Below are 15137 nucleotides of genomic sequence, written 5' to 3'. Positions count from 1 at the left end.
CTAGGAGTTCTGACGGACGGCGGACGTGACTCCCGGTTGCACCCCCCCTAACCCCCCCCCCCTCCTCCTCTCCTCCCCGCGTGCTGTTCATCGGGACCCTAGGAGTGGCGTGGCGGTTCTGCCCGGACACATGCGGCACCCATAGGAGAGGGGGCGCATAGGCTCTGTGGGGTCTGTGGGGTTGAATGAGTTGTCTTCAACGGACGGCGGGAACCGGCTGATGTGGCGCTGAGCGGAGCCAGTAGAGGATACCTGCCCGCTGACCGGGAGCAGAGACGCCCACCGTGAGGATCCGCGAGGGAGCTGCCCTCATATTGTTCGGCGGATTATACCCAGGCACATGCGGTAAGGAGGGAGTTCCGAGGCTAAAGGAGAGGATAGCGGGAGACACACGACATCACCGAGCGAGACGGGAGGGGGTGCAGCTTAGGAGCTCTGGACGATGTGCAGGCAACAGCGAGGTTCATTCGGCGAGCATGACTCCAGGCGCCCCCCCCTTCTCATGCTGCTGCAAGGGCTCCAGGAGCAGTGCTGCGGAGCAGACCTGCGGACCAACAGCCTTCTTGCGGTGCTGGCGGGGACCGAGGATCGGGCATGGGGACTAGCACGCAGCCTGCCAGTAATTCACCGCATCCTACTTCACCTCCTGAATAGACCCTGCAAAATGTGATATCGGCAATACTGCATTCTAAGCTCTAAGGCGCCACTGAGCTGAAAATAACCATAAGGTACTTTATTTACTCCACTCATTTCACATTTTTAAACCTCCATTGTTCACAAGGGCAGGGGTCACTAACTGAAACCATAAATCTCTGCCGGTACCTCCAGAGGCCCACGAGGCTCCTCGGCATATCTCCTCCACACAGGTCCAAAGCAATAACAACAAACAGAGGACTATGATTCCCCTTCTTGGCGGCCATCTTAGACTGTTCTTTCGCAGTGGCGGCCATCATAGACTAGTTCAATCTCACTATTGGAGCAAGAGCTGAGACCAGACACATAGTCTAAGTTCTACTACCGCGCTCCTTACTTGCCTGTATCTTGTGATAGTGTCTGCCTTTTATTGCAGCTTTTCTACATCTATTTGTTTTTGCAACTGTCCTTACCTATAATGCACCGACTGCTACAACATATATTCTTGGATGCTTACAATGTACAACAATTTGTTTCTCTATGTACTGGCCCTATAACCTGTTATGAAATTGTTTCTTACCTGTAACGCACCGACTGCTTCCTCATATATTCCGGGGTGCCCACAGTTTACACTATTTGGTCTTACGTAGTGGTCCTATATCCTGTTTTTACCTGTAATGCACCGATTGAGATGCTGGGATTGAGATTTCTGTCATGACTTCAAACAAATTAGTTGTAAAGGGGCAGCTGAAATTCCAGGAGCCTAGTCCCAACAGCTCGACGATTTCGGAGGGCTGGAAGTGGTCCCCCGCTACACGGCGGAGGAGGGCACTGGACATCGAATGCTGTCTTATGTAAAGCGCTTTGATAACCTAATCGGTTCAAGATCCTGAAATGTGCAACGTAACTGATTCTATGTAAACTGCTGTGATAACATGTAACGGAACTGGTAATATGTAAAGCGCTCTGATAGTTTGTGCTATAGAAAACTCTAAAAATAAATAAAATAAAATAAATAAATTACAATACAATACAAAATAATATCTATGCCCAATCAAAAGGACCAGGATGACTGGGTTTCAGGGGTTGCTAATCTTCTTCAGAATTCAGGGCAATAGTGGTATTGGCCTGAAAACATACAGGAATCTCAAGTTCCACTCTAGGCGGTATTGGATCCCCTAGGGAGAGGTGACTTGGAAACCCCAACAGGCAGAACTGCGCACATTGTGTGTTCTCAGAGGTTGCACATAGATCAAGCCAAGGTTCTATACGTTCGCCAAACTGAACTTCTGCCACCTACAGGTATAAATAGCTGCTACTCATGACCCCCTTAGGCATGGGTGGCGGAGCTTGTCTGCCCTGGCATTCAAAGATCCTATCAGGTGATTTACCACCAGGAAGATCCAGATAGTCCAGTCATTTCCAAAGGTGCAGTGTCTCCTGCCACAGGGCTCAGGGCCCCCACACTGCCCTGCTTGTTGAAATACCACACACCGGTGGTATTTTTTAGCTTTATTGGCAAGCGGACAGCTCTAAACTCCACGGATGTTGATTATGGAGCTGGACCTCTGCTGGAGGCCAGAAGCCCTTGATCACCCTTTCGCTCAGATGCCCCTCAACTCAGAAGGGAAGTATTTATCACTACTGTCACTCTGGGTGCGGTAGGGAGAGGAGTTTGCCACTGGCCCAAATGTATTCCAGTAACCACTACTGCAAATCTTTTGCAGTCACCTTATATCTGTACAGGGTTGGAGAGATGCCCTTGATGTGACTGAAACTTCAGATCTGACTGTAGTGCCTGTAAATGCCACCTGATGTGCTTGACCAGTATGATGCAGGAGGTCATCAGTCCCTATAGCGTCATAGTTGAGCTCACTGAAATCCAGGACAGAGGCCAAAAGATCAGGATCATAGTCCAAATCCCCAGAACTCTCCTTTCTGAGTGGAAAGCACGAAATCAAACTGTGTCCAGAATGGCTCAGATGAAGTGGCGATCCTGAGAAGGAGTCAGGTGTTGTCTTCGGCATGGTGATAGTGAACTCCAAAGATGACAGGAGGTTTGCTGTAGTCTGTAGGTGGGTGATGACTGAAAAGGTTGAGCCTGCCTTTAAAAGTCAAAACGTCAAGGTAGGGAAACACTGGAATCCCTAACTTCCGATGGTGTACTGCTACCATTGCCACCACTTTCCTGGAAAACCGAAGGGCGGAGGTAAAACTAAAAGGGGAGTAAAGGGAACTGAAATGCTCCTGCCAGACCATGAACCGCAGATAGCTTTGATGGCTTGCAGGACAGGTATATAGAAATAGGTCTCCTGTTGGTTCCACACTACCATACAGTCTAGAGGGCAATGAAGTCCTAGGTAACTATAAGCATCTTTAATTGTTCTATCCAGAGGAACGCTTTGAGAGGGCGCATGTCTCAAGTAGGACAAAGGACTCCGTCTGCACCAGAAAGTAGCAAAAATACCAACCAATTCCCACTTCTGGCACGGCACCCTCTTGAAAGCCACTTTAGCTAAAAGGGCCTGCACTTCCTACCGTAAGACAAACAGATGGTCCTGTCAGTTGCTCTGGGGATGGTGGAAAGTGCGGCGGAGTGGCAATGAAAGGTAAAGTTTACCCCTTTGGGTTTATCTGCTAGTCCCACCTATCAGACGTGATGGTCTGCCAACCTGGCAAGAATCATTGAATCATTGCACATAAATTGCCTATTGTGCACATAATCTTGCTGTTAGAAAAAACAAGTAAATATAAAGGGGGATTGGGGGTTCCGGCATTTCTACTCCTTTATCTCCGCCGCACTTTCCACCATCCCCAGAGCAACTGACAGGGCCATCTGTCTGTCTTATGGTGTGTCTGTGTCTGAGACAATCTCTTTGCATTGGTCCAAGTGGCCAAAGAAGTATTAGCCTTCCTTTATAAGCCTTTGCGCCTCCTTCCCATGAAATTCCATCAGTGGTAATGGATCAGAGAGAGTTGAGGCAACTGCGAAGTCTGTTGTGGTGCTGAATAAGGGAGTGGTGAAGCTTGGTCCATACCCAAAGGCGAAGAAGCAGAGGCGTCTAAGTGAGGGCCAGTGTCACAGGCAGAAAAGGAAGAAACGCGACAAAGAATGCTGCAGGATATGGAGTTGTCAGTGCCGAAAAGGCATATCCTGTAGCACCTAAGGGCCATCAAAAGAGCACTAGAGGGGACCATGCCCCTGTGGAAGATGGCAAACATGGCCCTGAGGAAGACTGCCAGATACAATCCTGGGCCAGGGAATTTAGGGTATGGCTGATTGGCTGGGACTTAAGTGTCAGTAGCGCATGTGTTACCAGGTCTGAGATCGACGCCTGGTGCAAGGGAGCCACAGCCATCTGTCCTCTGTAGTTAGCTAGATGAGCTCTGGTTCTCACGAAGAGTCATGTGGAGCTGGAAAGTGCCATTAGGTGCACCCTCAGTACAAGTGAATCACAAAGTCAACGGAGGAGACAAGTCAAATCAGCAGAGCACCCAATGCTCCCCACTATTTCAGAAGCCAGAATCACAACCTTTGTACATTGGTCAATATAAAAGCTAAATCTGCAGGTATTCTTAATCCTCAATACAGTGCACAATCAAAATATGCACACACCTTTGCCTGGGACAATGCCCAGCGTGCACTCACAGTCATTCTCCTGGGGCAGACCAGTCCGAAAATGTAAATGATTGAAAAAAAACTCCCAGAGGACCAGGGCTTACTTAACCATGGTCCAAACGTACACAGTCACTACACAGGCACCCAAGTGAAGGACCTTTCGACCGTCAGGAACCTCTTTGATACGGGTTGTATCATAAGGCCATTCACTAAGTGATGGACAGCCAACCATCAACAACAGTCCCAATCAAAAAATGCGTCACATGGTGCATGGAGGTCAGTGGGTCTAGGAGGAAACACAAAAACACACATAAAAAGGGAAAAGAGACCACAGCAAGGAAAATGTCCAACAAAAGACAATATTACATCTGGCAGGATATTCATATTTAAAGCTGCCTATGAGATTGACAGTGTATGTGACATTTACTCAGATTCCACACCCTACATTTTTCTCCAGGGCTTTGCAGTGCCAGTCCCAGGAGTATTAAGAACACCATGAACTCACTGATGATCAGAGGAAGGGATGTGAAAGTTTATTTTATTTTTTAGGGAATCCATTTGGTCTTGGTCACGTTTAGTGATATTCAATGATGACAAGGCCTGAATAATAGGTGCAGAAATAGAATGATCTTGTATAAACTAATGTACCCTGCTAGACCGCTTATAATGAAATGAAAATAAATTTATATTGCGCTACTAAGCCCAATGGGCGTCAAGGCGCCTAACCAAAAAGAAGCTAGCTGGAGCAAAAATACTCTCTTACTGGTAGGCCTTGATATAGCACCAAGTTTTGAGCGCTTTTTTAAAAAGGGACAGAGACGGTTGGGCCTTAATCTCCAGTGGGAGAGAGTTCCACAACCTAGGGGCAACGATGGAAAATGCTCTGCTGCCCCAACGGACCTTCCTAACACGGGGAACCACAAGAAGATTCATCTCCGAAGATCTGAGGGTTCTACTGGGCAAATGGCGTGTTAGCAAAGAACCCAGGGGGTCCAAAGGACCAGCTGCGAGCACTCTATAGGCCAGGCACAGGATCTTAAAAGAGATCCTCTGTTGTATAGGAAGCCAATGCAGGCTCTTTCTGGCCATTGTAGCAGAGGATGCATTAGGTAGCCCCAGAACAAATCGCGCAGCCACGTTCTGGACGACCTGAAGGTGCTGAATGAGGCCCTTGTGGAGTCTGCATAAAGTGCATTACAGTAATCCAACCTGGAACCCACTAACGCAACCACAGTCTGCTTGCGTGCTTGGGGAGAAAGATAGTGCAAGATTCTTTTTAGAATCTTAATGACCCCCCAGCAAGTGGCCACTGTTCTATTGACCTGTCGAGTCATGGAAAGTGATGTGTCAAATATAACGCCGAGACTTCTGGCCGATTGGGAGGGAGATGGACAAGTTCCGAAAGATGAAGGCCACCACTCATTAGACCAGATGTCCTGGTCCTTGCCAAAGACCAGGATCTCTGTTTTGTCGCCGTTCAACTTTAGGGAGTTTTGGATCATCCACTCCGAGACTGTCTGCATACAAGTCCTAAAGTTGACGGCGGAAGTGGTAACAGAGTGAGCCAGGGACACCATAATTTGGGTGTCATTGGCGTATGACACAACCTCCATCCCCTGCGATTTTACTAACCTGGCAAGGGGGGCCACATAGATGTTAAATAGGGTCGGACTAAAGGCCGACCCCTGTGGCACCCCATATTGCAAGGATTTGGCAGGGGAGAGGAACTCTCCAAGCATGACTCTCTGCTCTCTCAGGTGTAAAAAAGAGTGCAGAAGGCTCAAGGCCGGACCCGCAATACCTGCCTCCCTCAGACACAATGTTAACGTAGAGGGAGACAGGGTATCAAACGCTGCTGTTAGGTCAAGTAAGACCAACACAGTGGTTTGGCCCAAATCCACCTTCAAACGGATGTTATTCAGAACCATAGTAAGTGCAGATTCAGTGCTATGGGCTTTTCTGAATCCATGCTGGGAGCTATCTAAGAACCCAGAGGAATCCAGAAAGGTAGATAGAAGTAAATTCAGGTGTGATTCGAGCATTTTTGCAGGGGCAGGTAACAGGGAGATAGGTCTAAAATTATTAAGCTGTTCTGGGTCCAAGGTGGGTTTCTTCAGGAGGGGCTTCACTATCGCCCTTTTCCATACCGAAGAGAAGGTACCTTGAAGCAAGACACCATTCATCACTTCAAGAAGGGGAGGAAGAAGCGTGTGCCTACATTCCTTCAGAACCTTCAAAGGACATGGGTCCAAAGGTGAGGTCGACTTTGTTCGTTCCAACAAGAGATCAAGCCCATCAAGAGAGCTGCGGGAAATGGGTGAGGATCTTGGTGGGATCTCTTGACCACAACTCTAGATTAGCTAGAGTTTGAGAGGAAGAATCCCCTGGAGTGTTCCTCTGAATTTCTAAAGCAAGATATATATCTTCAATTTTTTTGTGGAAAAACTCGGAGATGTTGTTGCAGAGCTCCTGTGAGCCCACAACTGGATCAGGCACTTGGAGGGAACAAAGAGAATCCACGATCTTAAAAAGTTCCCTAGACGAAGTAAGGGATGTAGTGAGGTTTGAGAAAAACTCCAATGCAATGTTTTGCTCAAGGACACTACTTGCAACATGCATTAGCTTACTGGCCCAGGAACAGCCATACTTAGCATACCAAATTTAGATAGGACAAAGTGTCTTTCCCTGACTGGACACGTTATTTTTTATTGAAAATCACAAAACGTGAACAAGACCAAACCAATTCCACATAAAACATAAAACATTTTCACAACTCAGCAACTATTGGATGAACAGCTTTGCTCGGCAGCACGCGGTCCTTCATTTTGCTCTCACTGTATTTAGGTATCAGATTATTTAGGAAAAAAGTTCTCAACATTGCCTTCCGTCAAGTGCTGAAATATGTTAATATTATGTTAAAACATGCTGTTTCATGGTTTAGAAATATTGTCTTGGTGGTGTACACATTTTCAAAAGATCTATGCAGCTAAACCTAATTAGCACACGTCTACAGCTTAAAATTCAAAGTGGATGCAGCGGACAAAAAATAAAAGGGAACAACCCTTCCAGTTCTTAGAGTCTATAGAATTATATTTATTTAGAGCAATGTAAAATACCACTGAAAACTTACAAGCCTGTAAAAGGTAAGGGAATTCTTAAAAGATCAAAAATGAAACGTCACTATAATCTCATTTAAAATTCAGTGAGGCATGAACCAAAATACAAACATCAATTTGTCCAACTTAATTTTGTGACACCTACCATTTTCCCATGATTCCTTTGGCCAACATTCTGGTAAAATTCCATACTTTAACTCATTTGAAGTCCCTACAAAGGAAACAAAAGACTGTGTTGTACTAAAGGGAAATACAGTAAGGACAAGAATAAATACTGAACACATACCCTACTCGTAAAATACTACCCATTAGTAGAAGTTTAATTGCTAAAATCCAAAGTGTACCAAAATACCTGCAGAGTAAAAGTTAAAGACAAAATGCTATGACGCAGCAGCACTCCACATCATGGCTCCTTAGTTTCCCAAAAATGTTTGTCAAGTTGCATTGCTGTGCAATATGGCTGAAAAAATATTGACAACACAAATTAGGGTGATCAAAACCATTTCAGCCATGTTGTAGAGCAACGTAGCTGCTCTGTAGCATGGCTGAAAGTAAAAAAAAAAAGAGCTATGCTACAGAGCGCTGCCACTTCAGAGCTTTTAAAAAAAAAAAAAAAATTCAACCATATTGCACAGCAGCTACACTGCTAAACAACATTGGGGCACATTTCTTATAGGTTATTGAAGTTACCATATATTTTATAACTCCAGGATTTCTGTTGAGTGAGTTGCCATTGCGCTGTAATATAATTATTGAATTTTTAAACTTAGCTTCTAAATGTGAAGTGTTTGTCACTGAATCGCATTTAAAGATAGTGCTAGGAAGCTTTGAAAAATGTACTTAAAGTTCTCCTTCTGAGACAGATATGCTTCGATAACCTGTAGGGTTTACATACCAGTTTCACAGTTTTAGTGCTAGCAAGTGGCATGAAATTACTACACAAATACCAATACAACACAACAACAAAATGCATATCGAGAGGGGGGTGGAGTTGGGGTTCATGGGGAGGGGGTTAGAGCCAATACAAGACCTTTAACACTTCATAAGAATTGACTAGCAGAACTTTAAAATGCTAAGCTCCTGAAATATTTGCAATTCAACTCAAAATACTTTATTGGTGGGGGGGTGGGAGGAACAGGAGTTTAAAAAGAGAGATTTTTGCATCATTACTATAAAACTTGATATGCTATTTCAAATTGAAAAACAGAGCCAGCATGGCATTTTCAATTGTATTACGGTGGCACATAAACATGATGACTTAAGAAACAATAGGTCTCGTTTTTGGGACCTTCTAAGTATTTCGTTATGCAGCACAATATCCTTGGTGCAACAACATCAACTGTTGCGTGGCTAAACACTAATAAGGTCCCAAAGGCGAGACCTATTCGCTATGCTAATGCTTGTTATTTTTTGTTCTTAGGGGAAACCGGGCTAGTGCCAGGAGGGTCAAGGGTGAGTGGCAGGGAGGTGAGGATGAATGCCAGGAGGGACAAGGGCGACTGTCAGACCTGAGAGGTGAGGAGTGAGTGCCAGGGAGATGAGACGTAAGAGTCAGGAGGGCCAAGGGTGAATGCCAGGGAGGGAAAGGGTGAGTCCCGAGAAGGGGGGGGGGAAGTATGAGTGCCAAGGGTGAGGGGTAGCTGCCAAGCCAAGGGGGTGAAGGGCTAGTGCCAAGGAGGTGAAGTGTGAGTGCTAGGTTAGGAGGATGAAGGGTGAGTGCCAAGGAGATAAAGGTTGAGTGCAAAAGGTAAGGGGTAGCTGCCAAGCCAGGAGGATGAAGGGCTTGTGCCATGGAGGTGAAGGCTGAGTGCCAAGGGGGCGAGTAGTGAATGCTAGGAGGGACATGAGTGAGTGTCATGGAGGTGACAGTTGAGTGTCACGAAGAGTAGAGTCAATGCTGAGTGTCAGAGAGGGAGATGGGTGAGTGCCAGGTGTGAGGAGTGACTGTCAGGCCTGTGGGGTGAAGGGTGAGTGCCAGGGAGGTGAGGGGTGAGTGACAGACTGCAAACAGTAGTGAGCTGGGGTCTAGAAGGAGGTGCGGAGATCATCACCCGGTGTGTGCAAGGCAGGGATGCACCAGTGCCAGGCCAGAATTGGGTGGATGCAAGAACTTCTGAAAGGCGGGTGCCAGGTCACTCATAACCTTAGTACAGGACTGGGGTGCGCAGGATAGAATAACATCTTCAAACAAGAAACTATTAAAAATCCTGAATACTCCACTTTATGGTCTTGCAACCTTATGTGGAAAATAATTAGCAAATGAATGGGATTCCGTAGCAGACTTGCAGCTTGTTACAGCAACTTTTTGAGATAAAGTTTGCATTGCAAATAAGCCAAAGCTAACACAATTTGAAATAGTAACGGGAAGGTTCGCAATGAACTAGAGATCAGCTAAAAAAGCACACCAGAATTGAACCGAAGATACAGAATAATAAAAATGGGAGCAATATTGGTCTCCTTTTCACAGCTGACAGCCAAAAAACAGGGTGTTGTGAAGGAATCGGATTCTGGTGTTTTCAGAATTTTTAAGAGTCCATTTTTCATACAACATTTTGTTGCGGTTGTGTGTGTTTATGGGTGGTTGCGGTTGTGTGTGTGTGTGTGGTTGGGTGGGTGGGTGTGTATGGTTGTGGTTTTGTACGTGGTTGTGTGTGTGTGGGGGGTTGTGCGTGTGGGGGTGTGGGGGTGGGTGTGGGGGTGTGTGGGTGGGGGTGTGTGTGTGGGAGTGTGTGGTGTTGTGGGTGTGGTTGTGTGGTATTGTGTGTGTGGTTGTGTGTGTGTATGGTTGTGTGCGTGTGTGTGTGTGGTTGTGTGTGTGGTTGTGTGTGCGGTTGTGTGTGGTTCTGGTTATGTGTGTGGTTGTGTGTGTGTGTGGTTGTGCGTGTATGTGTGGTTGTGCGTGTATGTGTGGTTGTGCGTGTGGTTGTGCGTGTGGTTGGGTGTGTGGTTGTGTGTGTGGTTGTGTGTGTGGCTGTGTGTGTGGTTGGGTGTGTGGTTGGGTGTGCGGTTGTGTGTGGTTCTGGTTATGTGTGTGGTTGTGTGTGTGTGGTTGTGTGTGTGTGTGTGGTTGTGTGTGTGTGTGTGGTTGTGCGTGTATGTGTGGCTGTGCGTGTATGTGTGGTTGTGCGTGTGGCTGTGCGTGTGGTTGGGTGTGTGGTTGGGTGTGTGGTTGGGTGTGTGGTTGGGTGTGTGGTTGGGTGTGTGGTTGGGTGTGTGGTTGGGTGTGGTTGTTTGTGGGTGTGGTTGTTTGTGGGTGTGGTTGTTTGTGGGTGTGGTTGTTTGTGGGTGTGGTTGTTTGTGGGTGTGGTTGTTTGTGGGTGTGGTTGTTTGTGGGTGTGGTTGTGTGTGGTTGGGTGTGTGGTTGGGTGTGTGCGGTTGTGTGTGCGGTTGTGGTTAGTGTGTTGTTTTGTGTGTGGCTGTGTGCGTGGTTGTGTGCGTTTGGTTGTGTGTGGTTGTGTGTGTGTGGTTGTGTGGGTATGGTTGTGTGTGTGGTTGTGTGTGGTTTTGTGTGTGGCTGTGTGCGTGGTTGTGTGCGTGGTTGTGTGCGTTTGGTTGGGTGTGGTTGTGTGTGTGTGGTTGTGGTTGTATGTGTGTGGTTGTATGTGTGTGGTTGTGTGGGTATGGTTGTGTGGGTATGGTTGTGTGGGTATGGTTGTGTGGGTATGGTTGTGTGTGTGTGTGTGGTGTGTGTGGTTGTGTGTGGTGTGTGTGTGGTGTGTGTGGTGTGTGTGTGGTGTGTGTGGTTGTGTGTGGTTGTGTGTAGTTGTGTGTGTGTGGTTGTGTGTAGTTGTGTGTGTGTGGTTGTATGTGTGTGGTTGTGTGGGTATGGTTGTGTGTGTGTGGTTGTGTGGGTATGGTTGTGTGTGTGTGGTTGTGTGTGTGGTTGTGTGTGTGTGGTTGTGTGTGTGTGGTTGTGTGTGTGTGGTTGTGTGTGTGGTTGTGTGTGGTTGTGTGTGTGGTTGTGTGTAGGTGTGTGTGTGTGTAGTTGTGTGTGGGTTTGTGTGTGGGTTTGTGTGTGGGTGTGTGTGTGGTTGTGTGTGTGGTTGTGTATGTGGTTGTGTGTGTGGTTGTGTGTGTGTGGTGGTTGTGTTTGGTGTGTGTGGTGTGTGTGTGGTTGTGTGCGGTTGTGGTTAGTGTGTGGTTGTGTGTGTGGTTGGGTGCGTGTGGTTGTGTGTGTGGTTTTGTGTGTCTGGTGTGTGTGGTTGTGTGAGTGTGGTTGGTTGGGTGTGGGTGTGTGTGGTTGTGTGAGTGTGGTTGGTTGGGTGTGGCTGTGTGTGGTTGTGTGTGTGTGGTTGTGTGTGTGTGTGTGGTTGTGTGTGTGTGTGTGGTTGTGTGTGTGTGGTTGTGTGGTTGTGTCTGTGTGTGGTTGTGTGTGTGTGTGGTTGTGTGTGTGTGGTTGTGGTTGGTTGTGTGTGTGTGGTTGTGTGTGTGGTTGGGTGTGTGGTTGTGTGTGTGGGTGTGTGTGGTTGTGCTGTGTGTGTGTGGTGTGTATGTGTGCTGTGTGTGTGTGGGGGTGGTTGTGTGTGTGGGGTTGGGTGTGGATTTGTGTGTGGTTGTGTGTGTGTGCGGTTTTGTGTGTGGTTTTGTGGGGGTGTGTGTTTGTGTGGTTGTGCGTGTGTGGTTGTGTGTGGTTGCATGTGTGTGGTTGTGTGTGTGTGGTTGTGTGTGTGTGGTTGTGTGTGTGTGGTTGTGTGTGTGGTTGTGTGTGTGGTTGTTTGTGTGGTTGTTTGTGTGGTTGTTTGTGTGTGTGTGGTTGTGTGTGTGCCTGGTGTGTGTGCGTGGTGTGTGTGCGTGGTGTGTGTGCGTGGTGTGTGTGCGTGGTGTGCGTGCGTGGTGTGCGTGCGTGGTGTGTGTGCGTGGTGTGTGTGCGTGGTGTGTGTGCGTGGTGTGTGTGCGTGGTGTGTGTGCGTGGTGTGTGTGCGTGGTGTGGTTGTGTGTGTGTGGTTGTGGGGTTGTGTGTGTGTGGGGTTGTGTGCTGTTGTTGTGGATGTGTGTTTTTATGGGTGTGGTTTTGTGGTTGTGGTTGTGTGTGTGTGTGTGTGTGCGTACTGTAATCCATGCACGTTGCGTGTTGGGAGCAATTAAATAAGGCCAGATACCAATTTGTATAGTTGGTAGGCATTGATGAGCAGAGTAAATACGTGGTTGTGAACGGAAGAGACTACAAAGTTTGAGACCAATACGTTTATTCATAAGGCTAATAATAATAAGACTGTTTTGATGCAACTTGAAAAAAAGTTTGCACACCATGGTAATTTACATTTGGATTCAAACAAAAGTGAAAGTGATCGGAAGGAGACAGAGGGCAAAGCACGGAAAATAAAAACAAGCAACTTAATAGCCCGTCACGGAGGAGACAGATGGGGGCTCCGCGTGTGCACGCTCGCATGAACGCAAGCGAGTAGCCAGCCAGTAGCACTTTGAAAACTCACCTTCTAAATGTCTCGGCCAGAGCATGCGCTGGATCAGGCAAGACATAAAAAAACATACGGGACACAGAGAGCAAAACCAAGAGGTGGTCACATGATGAACTAGGCATCGCACAAATATGTGCAGCCGCAGAGAGTGAAAAAATAGCTCCCGCAAGGCAAGCAGGGGAAGGACACAAGTACAAAGAGTGACAATGAAGTCAACCAAAGGTAAGCAATGGGTGGGCTCCAAGCCCTGTGTAAGCTAACAAAATATCTTGCAAGTTACAGCGCATGCGCAGTCTCAGGCGGGACCTAATAAACATGGTCACAAGCAAAGCAATTCACTATTGAACATTCACCGGATAAGAAACTTCCCAAATTCGAACCAATGAGGGTATGTGCCAAACACACCACACGCCCTAAAGATTTCACAGTCCGATATTACAGGAGAATAAATAAATTAGAGTCCAAATGGGGAAAAGGGATGGTTGCATGTGAATCCATGAAACAAACGAATGTTGGAGAACTGCAGTTTTAGTTAGGCAACTAAGTTCTTCTCCAGCCACAGACATTCAACATGCTTGAATCTGAAAACCCTGGAGTAGAGTTATCATTTAGCAAGTGGAAAGCGGATTCACATTCAGTGAAGCAGGCCGTAAAGAACTTCATGGCCCAAATGAAGCAACAACAATCACATTAGTATCTAGACAGTATGGAAAAGTGGCCATGTGTTCCTCCTGCAGACTGTGGGTTGGAAACGTTGCAGGATGACAGTACTTGTCGAGTGTGCACTCACAGGTTTTCCATGTCAAAAGGGGATGCAGACTGGAATCCACCTTGCTGCACACAGGCTAATGAGGACTGATTCTGGGTTGTCCAAAAGAGAGGAACTGCTGATCGGAAAACCGGATATATTTGGTTCCATTAGTGCAGAATACTCAGTAAGTTACGTATGGCACTAAGGAAAAACCCAAGAGATAAAGAAATGGTCACATATCTCCGCTTCCAATAATAGGAAGCGAGGAGGACTAGACTTGGAGCTCTGAAGGAGGATGCCTGGGAAAATTTACAACATGCTGCACTCTCACCGCAGATCTGTTTAGCCGAAGAGCCAGGTCTTGAGTGTTCAAGGAGGGGGAACGTCTGATTTCTGCCGATAGCTTGTTCCAGGTCTTGGTTGCAATGTAAGAGAAGGATCTTCCGCCTGCTCTGGCTCTGTGGAAGCGCAGGGTTTCGGCCACTGCGAGGTTGGATGATCGGAGGTTTCTTTTGGGTACGTGGAAGTTGATTCTGTTGTTGAGGTATTTGGATCTGTTGTTGTGTAGGCATTTGTGTAGGCGTGAGTGAGGATTTTGAAAGTGACTTTTCTCCATGGGGAGTCAGTGGAGACTTCATAAGTGTTGACTGATGTGTTCGTGTCGGGGGATGCCGAGGACGAGTCTGGCGGCGGTGTTCTGTATTGTATGGAGTTTGCGGAGTAGGGACTTGTTGATGCCGGCGCCTAGTGCGTTTCCATAGTCCAGCCTGCTGGTGATGAGTGCGTGGGTGGCTGTCTTCCTTGACTCAGGGAGGTGCCGCTTGAAAGTCTTGCGGAGGATGTTGAAGCAGCTGGAGGTGACGGCATGGACCTGTTGGTTCATGGTGAGTGATGAGTTGAGTACGATGCTGAGGTTCTTGGCGTAGTCTGAGGGGGTAGGTGGGCTTCCAAGGGAGGCCGGCCACCAGGTGCTGTCCCATGCAGAATGGGTGGTACCAAGGACGAAGACTTCGGTCTTCTCGGCGTTGAGCTTCAGGCAGCTGTTGGTTATGCAGACTGCGACTTCTTGCATTCCTTTCTGGAAGTTGAGTTTGGCAGTGGTGGGGTATTTGGTCAGGAAGAGGATGAGCTGGGTGTCGTCGGCGTAGGATATGATTTTGAGGCCGTGTTGTCGGACAATGGCTGCGAGGGGGGCCCCCTTCCGAGGAACTGGTTCCCCCTCACACCTCTGAACTATCCCTGGGGGCTGGTTTCGATTGCACATTGGGCCTCCTAGTGAGCTGGCTCCAGGCCTTGATGGGCGTCTGGGATTCCCTGGACGCATGGTCCAAAGCCTCAAAGAACCGACCGCCCAGACAATCAGGCGCCTGGCCCTCGGACCTCCGGCCCCCTGCCTCTGAGGTTCCGGACATCAAAGAACTCCGGTACTATAAGACAGCCTGCCTTCCATCTAGTCGGCAGTTGTATCTTGGACAAGAAAGCCCTGCTGATCTGATTGCGGCTGACCTTGAGGAGAACAGACTCTGACCCACTGAGCCCTGCTGACGTCGTCGCGGCTCATCCTCGAACCTACGGAACGGAACCATCGGAGACCTGCTGAC

The 15137-nt window shown here is 47.7% G+C and overlaps 1 protein-coding gene across 1 annotated transcript in view; it reads right to left on the bottom strand.

Moving 5' to 3' along the window:
• Positions 1-15137, bottom strand: part of ZBTB10 (zinc finger and BTB domain containing 10) — a 308748-nt gene that overhangs the window by 96595 nt on the left and 197016 nt on the right. Inside the window, exon 3 of the mRNA XM_086965923.1 lies at positions 7514-7579. Within this exon, the coding sequence (XP_086822049.1) occupies positions 7514-7579 (66 nt within the window). The remainder of the gene's footprint in view (positions 1-7513; positions 7580-15137) is intronic.

This window comes from Lissotriton vulgaris, chromosome 4_1, assembly GCF_964263255.1.
Source record: "Lissotriton vulgaris chromosome 4_1, aLisVul1.2, whole genome shotgun sequence".
NCBI lineage: Eukaryota > Metazoa > Chordata > Amphibia > Caudata > Salamandridae > Lissotriton > Lissotriton vulgaris.
This window is presented reverse-complemented; position numbering and strand designations above follow the sequence as displayed.